The sequence below is a fragment of the Onychomys torridus genome, chromosome 5 (assembly GCF_903995425.1).
Source record: "Onychomys torridus chromosome 5, mOncTor1.1, whole genome shotgun sequence".
Taxonomy (NCBI): Eukaryota; Metazoa; Chordata; class Mammalia; order Rodentia; family Cricetidae; genus Onychomys; species Onychomys torridus.
This window is the reverse complement of record NC_050447.1, coordinates 115,272,495-115,293,691: the sequence shown is the minus strand read 5'-3', so window position 1 is coordinate 115,293,691 and position 21,197 is coordinate 115,272,495. Positions and strand designations below refer to the sequence as shown.

General features: G+C 40.0%; 1 protein-coding gene across 4 annotated transcripts in view; it reads right to left on the bottom strand.

The window, feature by feature from the left end:
• Hivep1 (HIVEP zinc finger 1) overlaps positions 1–21,197 on the bottom strand; it is a 137,149-nt gene that overhangs the window by 44,134 nt on the left and 71,818 nt on the right. For all 4 annotated transcript variants that reach the window (XM_036186985.1, XM_036186983.1, XM_036186984.1 and 1 more), the window contains one exon: positions 14,706–14,759. In XM_036186985.1, coding sequence (XP_036042878.1) covers positions 14,706–14,759 — 54 coding nt within the window. The remainder of the gene's footprint in view (positions 1–14,705; positions 14,760–21,197) is intronic.

Genomic DNA, 21,197 nt, shown 5'->3' with positions numbered 1-21,197 from the left:
ATAATTTTGAAAACCCAGATTGCTTTCAAGGACCAACAGTCTTGACATGTAATATTACAAAGTGCCCTAGAGGAAATGAACTTCCATGGCAGATCTCTATCTTCCCGACCCAGCAAGACTTCTCCAGACTGAAAGTAAAGTTGATAGTGCCTAAAAGATGACACTTTAAAGAATTTGTCACAACAGGCACATATTAACTCAATATGATAGACACACACTGATAGAGAAATTCAACCCAGTAGATACATACTGATAGAAAAAATCAACACAACAGACACTAATAGAGAAATTCAATACAACAGACACATATTAATAGAGAAACTCTACACGACAGTCACTAATGAGAAAGTCAACACAACAGACAACACAGAGAAATTTAGAAGAGCAGACACACACTAACGGAGAGATTTGACATTGTTCTTTAAGCCAAAGCAAAGTTTCAGAGAGAAGACTCACATAAGGCAAAACCAACAGCAAAAATGTGACTCATGGGTGGACCAGTCAAGATGCCAAAACTATGCTGCAGACTGCATCTCCAAGTTCTCCAAAGGCTCAAGCTTTAAGGCTGTTCCCACCTTGGTACTAGGTAGTGTATAAACTCCAAGGACATAGTCTTATATCTTTGGAGACATGCCCCTGAAAGGAGACTGTGGACACAGCTTCTGAGCTACCATCACTAAGACAGCAGCCTCCTCTGCTCTACCACCATGATGTGCCTCCCCAAGGCCCCAAATCATTCCAGCCAATCAACCATGGACTGCATCTTCCACAACTCTGAGCTAAAAGAAACCGTTCCTTCGTGTTTACTATCTATGACATTCTGTCAACATGCAGATTGCCAACTCAATACAAACTGCATGAAACATAAACAAGCACAAAGAATCCAAACACAGGATAACAATGGGTGAGTCAATAGCAGGTGAATGGGTCAGTCCCGACAAGAGAGAAGTGCATTCTCTTTTGTCCCTGTTGGTGGAATTCCTGTTACTTACCATGTCTCTAAATGTTGCATCCTAACAATACTTTGCCATGGTTACTACTTTATCCATCTACCTTTTAAAGATGTCCCAAAGAAGAGAGAAGGAAATACCTAGTGTTGGTTCTAACCATCTCATCCTTCCCATAAGAACTGAAGAGAAAGTTACACAGCTGTGTCCCTTGAGACAGGCTCTTCCACTATGCTACAGCAAGGCTGGCAAAGGGCATCACAGAAGATTGGCAACTCATACCAGATGCTATGTATGAAATAACTCCATCTTCTAGTTTTCTAACAAGCTCTAATTTTGAATAATGAGTCAGGCAAATTAGAAATGATGTAGTGGCCCACACTTTTAATCCTAGCACTTTGGAGACAAAGGCAGGTGAATCTCTCTGTGAGTTTGAGGCCAGCCTGGGTTACATAGCAAGTTCTAGTCCAGTCAGGACTAGATAGTGAGACCCTTTCTTAAAAAGAAGAAGAAGAAGAAGAAGAAGAAGAAGAAGAAGAAGAAGAAGAGGAGGAGGAGGAGGAGGAGGAGGAGGAGGAGGAGGAGGAGGAGGAGGAGGAGGAGGGTGGTGGTGGTGGTGGCAGCGAGATGAATCAGCAGTTAAGAGCATACCGAGCTCTTTCAGAGGAGTTGACTTCATTTTGTCAGGTAGTTCCCAAGTGCCTGTATCTCCAGCTCTAGAAGTTCCTATGCCTTTTTCTGGAACCCTTGAGTACCGAGACACACATGGCATACATACACACAGATGCACAACTTAAAATGAAACAAAAAGAACTCTAAGCCAAAATATCCTCATGTATTTTGGGGGTTCACAAATACACTAATAGGAAGCCAACTCTGCCTTTGATTAAAACATGAACTGTAAGAAAAGATTGCATGTCTCTGTCCTGAAAGTATTCTGCAGTTGTTTTTTGGTTGTTTTGCTTTTATGAGAAAGATTCAAAATCCTTAGTGATTTCTTTAAGGAAGCCCAAAGTCTTTACACTTTAGGGTTGCTTTCATCCAGTTCCAGGATTCTGTCACACTCGGGCTGCATCTACAAGAGCAACCTGAGATGATCATTTTTCCAAGCAGCCTGTGCTCAGGACCACTATCAGATGACACTCAGAAGTCTCAAGTCAGAACCATGGATGGTATCTTGGCATGTATTACAGCAGGGCATATGTCTACCAATTGGACAGATGTCACAAACTGTTCACTCCTTGACTTTCAGTGGCTTACCAGCATAACACTGACTCCCAGTCATGGGGAAGTTATAAATTGTATACGGCACTGTATTACAAGGGAGGAAAATGTGGAATTTCCTGCATGTTTACAGTGCTAAACTGTCAGAAATCTGGAACCCTCACATCAGAGCTTCACATACACCAGGCTGAAAAGACGTTGATATTACAATACAAGCACAGAAGGAAAGTCTAATTCTTCATGATTAAACAAAATCTTGAGGAAAGAGCAATTGGTAGCTATCCATAGGCTCCATTAGAGGTTAAAGAATGAAGCTTTTTATTATTGAGACAAACATCAACCGTTTGTATGCATCGCTGTGCCAGATAATTGAAGATACTAAAAGAAACAATTTGCTTTAGATAAGCAATCTAGGTTACATGTACCAGGAGAAATAAATAGCTATTTAACTACACTTGAGAAATAAAAGCAATAGTGTGCACTGTTTACAAGCTCTGCCTGTTAGGTAAAGGAATCCATCTTCTCCCACTCCCCATTCATCTTTGTTGATTCAGCAACTGCTAAAGACCTTCCCAATGCACAGGTACCTATGGGTTCTGGGATATGACTATTGGCAAATTCAAGCTGGAGGGATTACATGATGGGGTAGGTTGGAGGGGGAGCCCACAAGAGGAGGGGTCAAGAACAGTGAGATGAAGACCTGAAGGTCACTCTAGGGAGTTTTACCATGATAGGAGAAGCATCTGCTAAGCGGTCCCAAAGAGGCTATGGGCATGCTAAGGGGAGGGCCTGATGAGCCACACTCTACAAGCTGAAAGAGCCACATCCCCTCTTATGTTGGGGTGGGGGATTGTGCAGGGGGAACGGGGACTGAACTCCTGCAGTCTCTCTCCCCACCCAGAACAGTGCTTATCCACAGCTTTGCTCACCCCAGTTTCAGTTATTTGTGAGTAACTACACATAGAAACCTCCAGAAATAAACAATTCATAAGTTCAAGTGACTTTTGTGACACTGCCTTGTTATAAGGATTCTATTTTGTTGTTGGTTGATGTTAATTTCTTCCATTGACCTTCATCATAGAAATGTAGACATGGAAAACCACAGCAAATACGGGACTCAGCACTGTGTACTGGGTCTGGGGGGACGACCACTGTCTAGACGCTATAACACACACTAGCTTCCCAGCATCCTCAGCCCCCTCTTGCCTATCCTGGTCATCTATCCAATTGCATCTGCTGCTTCCCAATCTTTCCTCGAATGAAAGATTTTCATATCAGAGCTTTGGCAATCCGTCGACAATTCCTACAACAGCAGAGCCTGTGGAATGCTCTGGGTGGAGGGACAGAGAAAGCTTTGGCTTTGTTGAAATGGCACTTCACTTCCAGTGAATTTTGCTACTTGCATTTTTCAAGTTTACTTTCTGTATCTCTAGTTGTTTATCTGATTTCAGTCCATCTCCTTCATTCCTATTTTCCATTCTCTCCCCTTGAATTGTACTCCTCACACAACTGCAGTGTTTTCTTGTTGTTGCTGTGCTGCTTTCTTGAGGAAACACAAGAGCAAGTCTCTGTGGAAGGAACCAGGGTCTGAGCTTGCTTTTCCTTTTATCTGTTTTTATAGAGGCTACATTCGCAAAGCTAGAGAAAAGTATAAGTAGATTAAAAAAACGAAACAAAACAACAACAAAAACCAGCACAAATCTCTTTGAGTCTACCTGTAATGTTTATTTACAAAATACTGAGGTGTGCAGCATGAAGTTAACTGTCTAATAACAAACTGTGACTGCCCCATCACTGGCCCAGGAATTCAGTGAGTATGAAGATCTGCTAGTGCAACTCAGGCCACACACATATCCTTATCTTAATTACTCTTCTCAAAAAATGGAGCCATAGTAATAAATATGTTATTTAACAGAATCTAAGGCAAATGGGATTTTCATTTCTATATAATCAGAATACATCTGCTAAGTAAACCTAAGAGCACTGTGTCATAATGTAATTGGTAGTGACTTGTCTCGTGCTAAACAAAGTTACTGTGCAATTTATAGTCAGCAGCACTTTGCTGAATGATATGCTGCAAAATGCACAAACTGCATCTTTTAATGAACTATTTCATGAAATTATAACATCATGTTAGCTACCTAAATCTCTAATTTAATTACCAGCTTGACAGATACTCAGTGGCACTCTTAGAGACGAGGAAGAGGGACTGTAGAGAGGATTCAGCAGCTATGAGTACTGGCTGCTCTTTCTGAGGACGTGAGTTAGATTCCCAGAACCTACATGGCAATTCACAACTGTTTGTAATTCCAGTTCCAGGGAATACATCATCCTCTTCTGGTCTCTGCAGGCACTACATGCATGTCATGTACAAACATACATGCTGGCAAAACATACTCATAGAATTAAAGATTAAAAAAAGAAAACCCTTAAGAAGTTTTGCCTCCTGCGTTTCATACAAAGTTCAGGGTTTTACACTCTATGACAGTGAGGATAGAATAGTTAAAGACATTTATTTTAAACAGAAGTGCCAAGAACACATCATTTCTATCATGCACCTCACCTGTACTGACTGGTGAAATTTGTCATTTTTAAATACACTATGACTAACAGGCTTGACATAAGATACCTTTACAAATATAGCACAGATAATTAAACAATAGTAATTTTCCTATAACCCAAGATCAGTGCATTATATTTTATACAGGAGAACAGATCATGAACCTGTCCATGTTGAAATCACTGCAGCACACATGAGAAGTACCTGTGCAGCGTACATGAGAAGTATCTATGCAACGCACATGAGAATTATCTGTGCAATGCACATGAGAAGTATCTGGGCAGTGCACATGAGAAGTATCTGGGCAGTGCACATGAGAAGTACCTGTGCAGTGCACATGAGAAGTAACTGGGCAATGCACATGAGAAGTATCTGTGCAACGCACATAGAAGTGTCTGGGCAGTGCACATGGGAAGTTGGATAGACTCTCTTTCCCATAAAAATGTCACTATCTGTTGCTGTTTTCTCCTGGGCAGTGTTTTTGGCAGCAGGCTCACAGACAAAACCATGTCTGCAGCAATGCAGGTGTCAACATCTGGATTGAGTAAAGGCCCAAGGGCTCCCTTAGGGTTCAGACTTGTTCCCTTCCTCTAAGGTTTCAAAGACTTAGACAGAAGAATGCTGACACAAAATATACATTTATTGAAATGAAGGAGCTAACAACTTTACAAGAAACATGGCTGATTTGGGGGGTGTTTAACATCAGGAGAGAAGGATTTACAAACACTGTTATTTAAAGTAAATTCTCATTAAACATGCTCACTAAAATTCATTTTTCCTAATAATTATTGGTAAACCTAAAGACCACAACTTTTCAGCAATATATAGACATATGTTAGCTTCAGTATGATACTAAAATTGAAAAGCAGGCCCATCCTTTGAAATAGTCCAGAGTCCAGATATTTGTCTAAGATAGTACCCTAGCCCTTCTATTATGAATAAGAGTATTCACTATGTAAACTGTTAATGTCCTTCCAATTTACAAGACTCAAACTGAGTTTTTCAAGTGTTTTTACTGTGTATCCTTTCCCTAGAATAGTTAAAACATTTCATCCTGCCATGAATTATATTAAAATTATATGTTTTAATTTAATGGTATCTGTCCAAGTTTTCTATTACGCAACCCAAATGTCTGTCCTACATGAGGATATTGTCATTCTTGCTGATAAAATATGCTCAATTATCTTAATTATTATACTCAGCATACTTATTAATGAGAACACCATGAAAGTTTGTCCTTATTAACATTAACCCCGGCATTAAAGTGCACTCTTGGTCCAGATTAGCTATCACCTTTAAAACATCATGTGTTTAGAAAACAACTTCACAATTAAGGCACCAATCTTTTACTACCTGGAAATGCATTCATACTATAAAGATCTTAGAACAAAACACCTGGGAGGATGTGGGTAAGAAAACTCTTGTTTTCTTGTTTACATTAACTGGAGTCCGGGACCGAGTCTCCTGTTCTCTGCTTGGCTGTCATTTTTACTTCTGAGATATGTGACCTTGCCTCAAGTTCCCTAATAACTGAAGAATATTCAAGTGTGTCAATTCTGACCATGCTAAAAAATAATCCTACTTGTCAAGCAACCCTGGGCAATCTGCAAGCTATTCAGTGACTACCCCATCCCTATCTTTGTTCACTCACACAAACCACTTACCCCTGCCAGCCCTATTTTTTCCTCACATACACAAAGGTGGTTTATGGACGTTATTTTAAAATAAACCCTCTGGTAGCTAGAATTTAAGGTGTCAGAAAGGGAGCAGCTCTGCTGAAAGGATTCCCAGACACTGGGTGGCAACTGTGGGATATGCTGAAAAAGAATAACATGAAGAAAAAAATACAAGACAGAAACTGACCCAAGAAACCCCACCTTTCCCTCTATCCAGGTCTATTAACTAGTTTTTTGTTTCTTTGTTTTGTATGCATGTATGCTGTGAGAGCCCACACATGTGTGGAAATCAGAGGGTAACTTGTGGGAGTTGGTTCTCTCCTTCCTTCCAGTGGGTTCTGAACTTAAGCTTTCACACTTGGCAGCAAGCATCTTTACCCACTGGACCATTTCACTAGTAACTGAACCTTAATTCTTCAGTCACGTTTGGAGGTGGATACTGTCACAGTTTCATCACTTGAAAGGTACTCAGGAGTGACTTAGGAGTTCTAGTGATTCAAGCATGCATGTTAGGACCACACAACCCAAGACCAACTTCAAACATCCTGTGTTCTCTCCTCATTGCACAGCTGAGGTGGGTGGTTTAATGTCTTCAACCTAAGTTTTTTTAATTTTCCCAAAATGATGAATTTAATTTTAAATTTCTAGTATAAGAATATGGAAATATTTTTGTAGAATATTAGAACATTTTGGTTATAACAGAACTAAGAAACATAGAAAGTAACTTTAAATATCCTGCATAGTTTTGCAAAAGAACAAATAATATTACAATATATTTAAGTGAGAAGTCACAAAAAGTGAATAAAATTCCAATCTATGTGGCTAAGAGAAAATTAGCAAAGAGTCAAAGATAAGAACAACATAAAATTTATAAAACTAGCAAACATCAAATTCTTTACAATCATCTAAAACAACAGTTTGAAGTAATGAGCTTTGGTGCTTTCAACAGAAAAGAACAAAGGCATGAAAGTGAATGGGCTCAGTTTACACTATCAAAAACCTGAAGAAAAAATTTCCCAATGGGACACAATAAGGAAAGACAGTAAAAGTAAAGTATAATGAAACATGAAGATGAAAGAATACATTTTTAAAAACCTGGAAATTCAAACATTAAAAAGAATAAAACACATAGAAATGTCTGGTGATATTCAGGAGAGGATTAGGAAATGATATTGCATTCCTACAGAGCCATCACTACAGAACCAGCAGCAGCACAAGCGATGTCGTGCATTGATTTTTTTGCCAACAAATGTAAAAGTTAAGAAAGTAGCAATAAATCCCAAGAAAATACAGCTTCTTAGGACTAACATGGTAGAAAAATACTCAGCCTCCACTGCTCTAAGAAGTCAGAATGTTTCCAGAATCCCCAACAAAGAGTCACCTAAGTATTAAACATTAACACACACACACACACACACACACACACACACACACAGACACACACAGAGAGAGAGAGAGAGAGAGAGAGAGAGAGAGAGAGAGAGAGAGAGAGAAACGTACAGCCTTCAGATCATTTTCCTGAACTGAGACCAACTCCACAACAAAATCTTTCCGGGAAAACAAACTGTAAAAAGTATAGACCAATATACCTTGCTTAAGGATAGAAATCTTCAGTAAGATATTTTAAAAAATTGAATCTAGCAGCATGTTTTAAAAGACTAAATATCTAATAAATGCAAGTCAGATTTCAACATTACAACAAAAGAGTAAGAACCAGAGATTATCATCACAGTTTCTGTTTTATGAAGGGCTGCTTTTAGATAGCAAGTAATCCAACAGTGAGATATGGGCGCATTTTCTTTAAAGAATGAGAGAACTACATCACTGTTTGAAATTTATTTGATTTATGATGATTGTGTGGGTGGGCATGCCCTGGCAGAGGACAGCTCTGTGGAAGCCTGTCATTTCCTGTCACTCCTATGTGGGTTCAGGGGACTCAATACAGGTAACCAGGCTTGCATCAGGGGTTAGCAACCAATGTTACTTGCTGAGCCATCTCACGGGGCTAAACACTACTATTTTGTCATCACTTTATTTAGCCCAAGTGAATAAGGCAGAAAAGAGAAAACAAGTAACAGTGATGTAAAAAGCACAAATAAAACTTTGATTATTCCCAATTAGTATGACAAAAACATACCAATATATAAATTATCAGAATAAGAAAGAATTCAAGTGGATGATTAGATAGAAATCTATCTATAAAATTACCTGGCATTTTATTTTCCAACAAGAATCAAAAATTAATTTTTAGTAAAATATAACTAAATAAATACCCTCAATTAAAAACAGTTAAATTTGGGGCCAGGGATATAACTCAGTGATACAAACAATAAATCAGTGGTGTGGGCAACACTAAGTACATAAATGCTCCGCCCCCCCCCCACAACCCAACAATGTACATATGAGATCTTTATGAAGAAAGTGTAAGACATTAAAAACCATCAACACCACCTCCCCAAACTGTCCCCATTTTAATGAGTAGGAGCCAGTCCACAAAGATGGCTAGTTTGTCTCTCCTAACTACAAAAAAAATCCAAATGATTTACTTCTACATAATACTAAAATTTAGGTGTGTGAAAAACTTCTTTCTAGTGTCAAAGCACTCTGGAAACAAAACTTGAGAGTCCTGTCACTGTTCACTGCCCATGCACACTTCAGTATCCACACAAACAGACCAATGGAACAGAAAACCTAATGCAGCCAGTTAGACATCAAAATTTAAGAGTCACAAAGAGAGAGAGAATTCAATAATGTTTCCTGGACTATAACACAGACATCTGCACTTCCTTGTTTATTACATCACTTTTCAGAACAGCTAAGGAAGTGGTGGAAGTTTTGAGCAACTCTGGTAAATGGACAAAGAAGATGTGAAAAAGAAAATGTAGTATACACATAATGGAATACTATTCAATAATAAAAAGAATAAAATCCTCCATTTGTAATTACCTCAACAGAATAGGGGGGACATTGTGCTAAGTGAAATAAGCCAGGCACAGAAAGGTAATTACTGTACGTCATCACTCAAATGTGAAATTTAAAACAGTAGATGTCATAAACATTGAGAAATGAATGTGGTTCAAAGGCTATAAAGCTGCAGGAGAGGAGCAGGAAGCAACCATGTGCAGTAGCCTCCAGAGCAAGGCAGCTAAGGATCACAATGTGCCTCTGACCTACTGATTACACATACTATCGAAACACAAGCTACCCCTACTACGAGCCACCTAGGGAATTAATTCAACTGATTAAAAAAATCTTTAAAATAATGAAAAGAAAAAATACCAGCAATGCTTACTGGGCAAAAATTAATTGGAAAACTATATTAAAAATAATTAAACATAATTTAAAATATTTTTACATTTATTTAATGGGGGTGTACCACAGTGCATCTGTGGAGGGAGGTATGGACAATTTGTGGGAATAAGTTCTCTCCTTCCACCATATGGATTGTGAAGACAGAACTCAGGGCATCAGGCCTGGCAATAAATGCAGTTACTGCTGAGCCACATCAGAGTTGCTTAAATGTATTTTTAAAAATCAACTCTGGATAGTATTTTTAATCTGAAATATGGAAGTCTCTTAGAAGAAAATACAGCGGGGAGCGGGTAGGTAAGATATTGTGGTAGGGAAAATGTGTCTGATTAGAAACAAAACAACCAAATGACAAACCTGGGCATGGGTGCAGGCTTATTTTTGCAGAGTTTGGGGGGCGGGGCCTGAGGAAGGGGAACCGAGTCAAGAACTTACGTGTATTATTCAAGGGCGAAAGTTTATGCCTATAATTCCAGCACCTGAGAGGCTGAGAAAGCAGGACTGCCTGATGAATTTGAAGCTAAAGTTAGCTACAGAGTAAGATAGAAAAGATGGAGGGACAGAGAGACTGGGGGGTAGGGTGGAGAGGGGAATTAAACTCCAAAAAAAAATTCACACATAAATGAAGTAACAGTGAAGGAGTTATCACCCAATAAGTTTCGATAAAGAGAAGGAGCTTGATATTCTGAAAGTGTGCAGACAGCACAGGAGAGCATTTCAGTAGGCAGAATCCACAGGAAGAAAGGCATGCCTAATATCAGCATTAGATTTCCTGGAACACCCAGTGTGGCCAGCATTACCTCCAGACTTTAAGTTCCTATCTAACTTTTATAACCTAATTTAGCAAGTAAACACCCAAAGAGAACTCTGTTGCTGTTGTACCTGAACTTCAGTCCATCACTGGCACATCAGACTACCAGTTCCAGTGTGGGGCTCCATGCTCACAACACTGGGTTCTGGGTGCAGGGCAGAGATAGGTCTTTTCTCAAATAAACTGAATGTGTTCAGGTTTTTCCCTTAAGCTTAGTCATCAAAGACATTATTTAAAAACAAAAACAAAAACAAAACAAAATAAAACAAAACCTGAAACAGTATTTTACTTTCATTCAAATTAGAAAGTAAGAAGAGCTGGGAAGAGAATTTCCAGCTGGGTGTCAACCCCGAGGGTTACCAGACTGTCCTTACACTTTATAACCAATGATTACATGCTTTACATGTGTGGAACAAATACCATAGAACACTATTTTAAAACAAGTATTAAAGCTGATTGAAGAAACAGCATACCAAAAAACCAACAGAGTAAGCTGATCCATGCCTGAAACCCTGTGGTGTGATATTTTATTTGTGCTTTAATAAAGCTTGCCTGGAGATCAGGGGAAAAAAACAAGCCATTGTAAGTAAACAAAGAAGTCAGGCAAAGGTAGCACACGCCCTTAATCCTATCACTTGGCAGGCAGGAGCTGTGTGTGTGTGTGTGTGTGTGTGTGTGTGTGTGTGTGTGTGTGTGTGTGTGTTCAAGGCCACACTGGAAACAGAGTCAGGTGTGGTGGCACACACCTTAAATTCCAAACTAGTTAACCATGGAGGTGTGGAGGTCTGTACAGACAGACAGGAATTGACGGAGCTAGGTAGGAAGAGGAAGTGATGTAGCTAGGCAGAGAGGGCAAATCAGATGGCAGAACAGCAAGGCACATAAATGTGGGTAAACAGGAAGTCACGGCATTTGGAAGCTGCAGTTGGTGAGATAAGGTTAGCTGTGGCTTTCCCTATTTCCCTGATCTCTCTAAGACTTTCACCCCTATATTTGGCTCCGTGTTTTTTATTTAATAAGACCATTTAGAAATTCGTCTATAATACCCCATAAGGAGACCAGCAGGAGGGTCACAACTTCTAGGTCAAACTGGTCATATGAAAAACTATCTCCAGAATAGAATCCATCACTAGCACAAAACATCTAAGCGAAGAAACAGGACACACCCCCTCTGAACTGATCAGTTTCCTATGTTCCATTAGCATGTTGGTCAGAGCATTTTATTCACAACCTATCTGACAGACACTGAGAGGCAGAGTGCACGTTAAAAACAAGCAGACTTAATTTATAGCTAATTTAAATGTTATGCTTAGAAATCATTCCCTTCTCATTTGTCACGTGAACATCTCTGTTCTTCTGTGGTAGGCACATATTAAATACAATCTCTCTGGAATCTGCAACCCTGTCAGGTGGGAAATAAGGATCCAATTATGTCCTCCTCCAAATGATTAAAAAAGGAAAGAGCAGATAGCACTGGGGGAGGGGCACAAGGGCATCATGGGGATGATGTGACTGCAACACTCACACACCTACTACCACCAAACTGATTAGAATCAAAATAAATAAAAGTTGCTTAGTTTTTAGCCATTAAGCAGATACAAAGAACAAAATAAATACATTAGCATAATTTAAGTCACTTCTTTATTCTACTGGTTTATGACTGACAAAGTCAGGGTCTATATTGAACATACACATTTACCCTTCTTTTTTAAAGATTTATTTATTTTCGTGTGTATTGGTGTTTTGTTTATAGGTATGTCTGTGTGAGGATGTCAGATCCTTTGGAACTGGAGTTACAGACAGTTGTAAGCTGCCATGTGGGTGCTGGGAATTGAACCCGGGTCCTCTGGAAGAGCAGCCAGTGCTCTTAACCCCTGAACCATCCCTCCAGCCCAATTTAAGTCACTTCTTTATTCTATTGATTTATGACTAGCAAAGTTGGGTCTATATTGAACATACTTGCCCTTGCTTAATACATTAAAAAATAGAAAAAAAATGTAATTTGATCAATGAGCAAGTGTTTGTTGGGTTTTGTTTTGAAAGAGTTGTGGCCACATTGGCTCCCTCTGAGCATCAGTTAGTGACTCATCCCAACTAGAACCAAAGTGGTGGGAGCAGCAGGGAGAATCCATGATCAGGTAAGGCCCACAGGCTCTTTAATGGACACGAAGCATTTTATGACCATTTGCCCTGTAGAGCAAAACAAACAAAAATATCAACAAAACAAAAGCGGGTTTTTATTTCAGAAACTCACAGACAGAGTGACATCATGATGGCTCACATCATCTAAAACCAAGTAAGTCTTAGAGCATCCTTTCATGGAAGAAGTAGACTTCCTTTATGAAAAGTCGATAAGCCACTGAAACTGAGACCTCAGCACTGCTCTTACACAAGGCTTCTCCTCATGGGCAAGGAGAGGAACTGGTGTCCTTACTTCCATGGGGAAGGGAAGCGGGTTTTCCTTCACTTGCTCAGAACTTGTGTGTGAAAAAAACGGAAAGACAGCAGCGAAGAGAAGGAGCTGCCTTCTCTTGTTACTCACACTGGGTCAGGCCCCAGAGCCGCCTGCCAGCTAGAGCTGCACAACCGCTCTGAGCTACTACCCGGCTTCTTTCCTCCAGCCTTTGTTGTCCTGCCCTCCTCTCGGCATTTAGTTCACGTTTGTGAGAACTTTCTGGTCTGGAGAAAAGCTGCTCTTCCGGCCTGCCCCTGGCTGTGAGCAGAGCAGACTTTGACAATGTTTGAAGGGGGCCTCTCCTAACCCCACTGGATACCACAGTGTAGCGAAGTGGGCAAAGGTACACAGGCACCTTTCACGGTGATAGCACGGCTGTGGCCATGTGTACCCTTTCCAGTCTGGCTTTTCTGTAAGAATCACCAATGGTCAGGTTCCTGCCGGAGTTATCACGGAACAGGAGTGGGGTACGGGGTTAAGGAGGACACCAACACTGCTGCAAGGCCACACAGGGACACACAAAGCTGCTCCAAGGAATGGAGCCTGGGAGATGAAGAAACTCTTTTCTCTGAAATTGCCCCGTCAGTAATCAGCCTAGAGGTTTAAGAAGAAAGGGAAAGGGAAAGGGAAAAGAGAAGGGAAGGAGGGAGGGAGGGAGGGAGGGAGGGAGGGAGGGAGGGAGGGAGGGGGGAGGGAGAGAGGGAGGGGGAGGGAGGGAAGAAGAAAGGAAGGAAGATAAAGGCCTTCCACTGGGGTCCTATTTAGCTAAATTATTCTGTCAACTGGTCTGCTCAAATTAGAAAATATAATAAGGAAATGTAAACACTAAATCAGGGAAATGAATACTAAGAGAACCTTACCACACTCTCCCCAACATCAGAATAACACCACCACCATCTCTCCGGGAGAGAGTGCTGGAGCGGCTCTCATGCCCTGCAGGTTCACCACCATCTCAATAACAGTGCTGGGACACATCACCTCACCATGGCCCATGCAGCTCTCATCTCTTGCAGGTTCTAGTACTTGGAAGACAAGATACTTTCTGCCATAAGACTAATATATGCATACTGTTTTGATTTTTAACACAAATTATGGCCACTGTATAACCCAGAGCAACATAAACACAATACAGTGATCGCTCTTACTCCCTCTTCATAAGCACATTTGCATAAATAAATCCTTCCAAATCTTTTCCAATCCTGTAAGTGTGTTTATACATATACATACCCACAAATATAAGGTCACAGTCCTGATTTGATTGTTTTCACAGACAATAGGGAGTTTATATGCCATATTACAGTTTGTTTTTTCTTAATGACGTCATTCAACTATCCTTTGAAATAATTAACATTTTGTTAAAGAGATGCATGATCTTCGTTAATCAAACATATCTCTTACAAATGTTCAACTGCTCTTCAACAGTCTGCTATTTGAAATGTCGTTGATTTCTGCCATTCCACCAGAACACACGTGGGTCATGCCCACATGGTCTATGCTGCTCCATGACAGGGCCCAACTCTCAAAGGAGCTGCACCTGCTTTTCATGTCCCCAGCATCAGGACACTGGGAGGAGAGAGATGGTGCTGAGAGAGGTGCTGAGACTGACCACCAAGTACACAGAACATCAGCCCGCCTTCCGGCAGGAAAGGCTTCGAGTCTGAGAGGTCCAGACGGGCATCTCTGCAAGGATGGAGTCGATACAGGGCTGCTGCGTTTTACTTACCTTTTTTGGAAACTTCTGCCCCATTAAGCTCTTTTTGTGCTTCTTCAATTTTGTCTGAGGAAATAAAAAAGAAAAAGCATATATCAATAATAAATAAAGAATATGGTAAAACAAACATATTACTTATAAGCACTGACACATAGAAAATACATCAATTTTTTTGTGAAAAAATTTACTCTTAAAATAAGGATACTTCCCTTCAAATCTTCACCTTTAATCAATTTGTAGTTTACAAGAGCTTCTTTATTTTTTTTAAAGATTTATTTATTTATTATGTATACAGAAGAGGGCACCAGATCTCATTACAGATGGTTGTGAGCCATCATGTGGTTGCTGGGAATAGAACTCAGGACCTCTGGAAGAGCAGTCAGTGCTCTTAACCTCTGAGCCATCTCTCTAGCCCACAAGAGCTTCTTTTAATTAATGGCTCTACAATATAAATTATTTCATTTTTATTCACTCATTCATTCATTCATTCATTCATTCATTCAATAGACAAGGTCTCACGTAGCACAGGCTAGCCTCAAACAGTGGAAGATACTGCTGTGGGATGTAAATGTGTGTTGCTCTTATTGGCTGATAATAAAGCAGTTCTGGCCAATGGCAAGGCAAGATAAGGTTAGGCAGTACAATCAAACTGAGGATGGAGATGAAGAAGGGTAGAGAGAGGCAGATTTCAGCCAGCCACTGAGGAAGCAGGATATGTAGAAAATGAGGTGACAAGCCACAAAGGACGTGGCAAAGCATAGGTAAGAAATATGGATTAATTTAAATGTAAGAGCTAGCTAATAACAAGCCTGAGCCATCGGCCAAGCATTTATAATTAATATAAGCCTCTGAGTGGTAATTTGGGAAGCAACTGCTAGGTATAATTGGGCGTATGGGACAGAAAGCTCAGCCTCTGTTTACAAGATAGTCTTGAACTTATGATCCTCCTGCTTCTACCTCCAAAGAGCTGTGATTTCCAGCACCCACCCTCATACCCATTTTACTTGGTGGAGATTAAACCTAGTGTTTTATACATGACAGGTAAGTACTCTACCAAATGAGACAGACCCTTACTGCATTCTAGATACTCAACTATATAACCAGTAAGTATTTTTTGTGGGCTAAAAGTTTATCTAAAAATAATAGTTTCCTTACATAAGAGGTATACTCACCTGGGATTTATTAAAAACAAATGCTTACTAGATTAGGATCAGTATGAGTATGCCAGATGGTGTTGTGGTTTACATATGGTCTGAGTGTTATAAGGTTGGTCTTTAGTGGGGACAGTGTTAAAAGATCCCAGAAAGTTAAAAAGTGGGACTACTTAGTGGTGGTGGTGGTCTTTTGGACATAGGGAATTGCCCTCAGAGGGACTGAGGCAGTTCTCATGGGAACTGAGACAGTTCTTAAACAGATGGTGTAAAGAAAAGCCTGGCTACTCCTTATCCTCTCTGATTCATCTTGCATGGGATCTCTGCCTTTTGTATGTGTTCCTACCAAGATGTGATCCTCCATGAGGTGCTCCACCATGTGCTGATTTGGTTGAGGCCAAACTGGCTCTTGCAGAGACAGCATTATACTATTTAGCATTTTAATCTCCAAAATAGTAAACTGAAAACCCTACCCCTTTTTCACTTAGGAAGTATCAGCCAGAAGTATTTCATTATAGTAACAGGAAATGAACTAATACCAAGACTTAAGACAAACAGGAGAGACAAAGCTAATAAAAAAAATGATGAACTGAAAAATAAATACTGTCTGTGCCTTGATAATATCATAGCATGTCTAGGAAGTAAGAGGATGTGCCAAAGAGATGGTATATGAGAAAGACCATGGAACTACTGAATAAGCACAAAGCTCAGAAAGGTGGGGATAGCCCTGAAGCAAACACACTTGGGCCAGGCAGAACTGGACCCAGAAGTAAAAAGACCTGGTGTAGGTGGGACTGGGGAAGGGGCAGAGTGGTAGAGTGCTTGCCTTGTATGCACAATGCTCCTGGGTTCAATCTCCAGCACTACAAAAACAAACAGACTTGGAAGTTGTTTCAGACAGGGAAGGAAGTGAAGTAGTTCATCCCCAGGGTCTGCTCTTCACCAGTCTGTGGCTCTAGGCAAACTAGGTTTTATGAATACGTCCATATTCAGCTTTGGTAGCAATTAATTTGAATGTTTTAAGGCTATACAAATTTGATGGTGGTGGTAATTTGTTCAAGTACAATGTCAGTTCCAGTGCTTATTATACAAAGCACACAATTCCCAGGGTACTCCTCTATACTCAATTGAGCATGGTGCCAACAACTATGTAATACTTTAGATATCTCATCAAAGGATGTAATTTAGATAAATGTTCTACAATGTTGTGCCAGGGGGACAATAGCCTCTGCCTTCTGCCACACACCACTAGCCCCAGAACTGCGTCCAACACTGACCCTATCACTACTAGCCAGGGAATACATGGCCTCTGGCACAGGACCATACTCTACATAAATCAAAGAAGCATACCCCAACAGGGCCCCTTCACCTCTATTGCAACTTCTCCTCCCCGTCTCCTACCAGAAAGGCAGAACTCAAATCATCTTCAGTTCACTTGCAACTGCTGGTCACCCAGGCCCAGCGGGGGCCGCAGAAGGAGAAGCCAGTGTGAGCTTTAGCATTACATTCCTTCTCCATCCTGAGGAGCTAAGGAACAAAGGCATCCCTAAAGCCTTGTCCTGTTTGCTTCCTGCTGGTTATCAGACCCAGAATCTAACTGAAGGGAGCTTTGGAAACCTGTGAAACTGACATTTACAGACCAGAGCTATTTGTCATGAAATGACTTAAAAGTGAAAGCAGGCCACACATGCATGAACGCACGCACACAAAATATAGAACATGGGAGCCCAGGGATGGAACCCTTTAATGCATGTACACCCTACACATACCACAAGCAGAAGAAAGGACTTTTGAGAATTTTCCACAAAGAAATGATAATTATTTGGTTAAATGGGTATTTTTAGCCTGATTTTGAACATTAAACAATGGTCACACATCTAGAAATATCATGCTGCCTCACAAACATGTAATTTTTATGGTTTTGAAAACTGAAAATAAATAAAATTAAATGGTGTGAAAAAGTAGACCTAGAATTAAGTTTAGTTTTTTCTTAAAAATACAAAACAAAAAACAAAAACAAGCAAAAAAATGAAGGCAAGGGTGAAATCTGCATAAAATACAAGTGACAAAAGATATAGGCTATTTTTAACAAAATAAAGCATTAATCACATTGTTGATATTCAAACGATAAAAAATAAATAAATCATGTGACTTAAATACACAGCCCTTGAGAAACACAAAAAACTGGTTTTTTAACCAAAGAACTATTATTACTATGCCAGCAGTTCATCTAAACCTTAGTAATAAATAATAATGTGTATATTATATGTATTCACTGTAGTAATGGCTGGGGTTTCTAGAGTTTATGCACACATAATTTGACATTTTTTAAGAAAGGGAACTTTTTATTAATAGACTAAACTATAGCTCAAAGCAGCAAAAATTTAAGATTTAAAAAATACTTAAAGAATAGTAATTTAGGCTACTGAGGCTGGCCTCATCTATGTGGTTATTTAGGCTACCGAAGCTGGTCACCCCTGTGTGCATTTCATACAGTTTCTTACAAATAACCTTGGCATATGATCATAAAATACTAGTCCTCATTCTTCCATTTTCAGTTGCCCTTTGTCTTGATAATAACGTTACACAAACTGGAGGCATGACTTAGAACAACTGCATCCTGTCCAGGATGCTTCTGCCTGCAGCCCCAGTTCAACAGGTAAACAAAATCCTGAACTGGGGACCTAGGGAGCTTCTGCTTCTGTCCATTTTTACTGAACATCCTCTTTATAATTAACCTGTGCTTTATAATTCTCCTTATAAACATGATGTATTTTCAAAACAACCTCTGAAATTTCAGATAGTGGCCATGTAGTCTGTGTTTGTATTTTATACAAGATAATTTGCCAATATTTAATGAAATATGTACTTTTCACTCTGATTCAGAGCAAGAAACAGTTTTGTAATTCTATCCATTGAGAGAGAGACAGAGACAGAGACAGAGAGAGACAGAGAGAGAGCACAATAACAACTCAGCCACAAATGTTGCCACATCTCTCTCCTTTGCATCCTTTACTACTAAAAATGAAGCCATGTTCCTAGGACATTCACTTCAGAACTCACTGCTGGACGTCAAGCTAGAGCTTGACGCTGCAATGAACATATGTCAATGCATCTTCATCACATTCTTACTAAGTCAATTGGATGAAATTTAGAACCATGAAGGAGATAAACCTCAATGCAAGTCTGTGATGGGCTTTCCTGGGATGGGAAGACCCAGCCTGAAGGTGGGCAGCGTTACCACATGGACTAGAGTCACAGACTTAATTTTACAAAAGGAGAGAGAAAGTATCCTCTCTCTCTGCTTCCTGACCACAGACAGTGTCATCAACAGTCCTGGCACTCCCAGCAATGATGGCCTGTGGCCCTCCTCAACCATGAGACAAAACAAACTTTTCTTCCCTTTGGCTGCTACTGTCAGGTTTGGGTCACAGCACGGAGGGAAAAAGAAAATGCACCAGCAATAACATCTTTCTGTAGTCTTTACATTGGGAAAAGAGAGAAGTGAAGGGTTGGGAAGATGGGGTATTAATTCTGAGACAGCCCCCACCTGACCTCACCACCATCATGGTGACCCAGGAACTCATAGAGTGATACATTCAGGGTTGCTGTAGAAAAGGGTTTAATTTTGTTCACATCAGTTCTAATGCTGAGCCTCTTGCTACTCAGGTTGGCCCTAAACCCTAATGTCCTCTCTCACAAATTAATAAAATGTTAAAAAGTAGAACCTAATAAGTTGTAGACTGGCACCTGTTTTCTGTCATCAGACTGAAAAAAAAAGAAAAAGAAAGAAAGGAAAGAGCAGCATAAACACACTGTTTTTACTACTGGATATTGCACAGCTCCTACTTCCTCTTGTCATCTCTCAAGTCTCGGCCCAACACCATCTGTGGACTGCCACAGCGACTACAGTGACACTAGACAGACTATGGGACAGATAGCATCAAATGACAAGGCATCTTAACCATTTGCAGACTCTTCAACATAAGGAGCAACTTTAGTCTTTGCTAACCCCCTAAACAAGTACACCTGCCATTACAAGCAACCCCTCTTAACTTACCAGGTCCGTATCTCCATGACCTCAGGACGGACCAGTCTGCAGGGAGGAGAACCAAACGTGGCAATCCCCAAATGGAATTCTAGACTACTCCTGTTTCAAATCACAGAACAGTGAAATAAACGAGAAAAATCACAAATCCAACTCTGTGTGGATGAACCTAACAAATGTGACAAACTGGGAAAAGCCAGAGAACACCCTGCAGTTATCCAAACTGACACAGGAAGAAGAAGAAAGCCTCACTAGAATGACATCACAGAGACAACTAGAGCAACAGACAGAAAACTGGCTTTTCTTAACGCTCTAGGCCTAAGGACTTTTGATACCAGATTCTTTCACAATGTAAAGAAAACAGCATTTTCTAAAGAATTCCAAAAAAGAAGATTCACAGGTGCTCTGACCCACTAGACATGCTCAATCGCTATATAGCTTTGTAACAGCAGCAGTAAAAGGATAAAAAGTGACTTGCATAATATCCAATGTGTTCTTGATTAAATCACATCTATCTTTATTCTTAACCAAAGCCTCAATACTGAGTAGAAATAAGTATCTGACATCACAGTACCCAAACACTATTAACAAATAGATCCAAAAAATGAGTCCATACATGATGTCCATTCAATCCAAAGCCCTGAAGGAATCTGTCTGGAGGTTCCCAGCCCACACCCACTCTAACTGTCTTCTTACCCCAGGGCAACCTCCCTCATTCTAGCCAGGTCTGCCTTTCTGTTTTCCTCTTTAAACCTCACCTACTCAGCAGAATGCTGTGCCGCCCTGAGACACTGGACCCTCCAGGTACAACTGTCTAACACATGAAGGACTGCTACAGTGCTTACTGTATCACATGTATCAACAATGGCATGGGGAGGGCTCACATGTGAACAGGAAACTAGTTAAAGAAAGCTTCCATAGCATATGCCATCAATTAGCTTCTAAAAATGGTCCTTAAAAATACTACTTATGGAAGATACTTAAGATGTGTTATGTAAAGGAAGATACTGTGCCACAAAGACATATGTGAACTTAGGTATCAATGGGGAGGCAGGCCCACCACACATAAACACCAAGATACACACATCTGAAAGTAGTACATTAATATTTTCATCTTACTATTTATATTTTGTTCAATTACTAAATTACATATAAAGAGTAGGAATATAAAAATAAAAACTTAAATTCAATAGAAATAAATCCTAACAATATGCTAAATTACAATAGTCATAGATCCTAAATTACAAATTTATAGATCATATGAAAAGTTGCAGGATAATTTCTAAAATGTAGCAATCCACATGT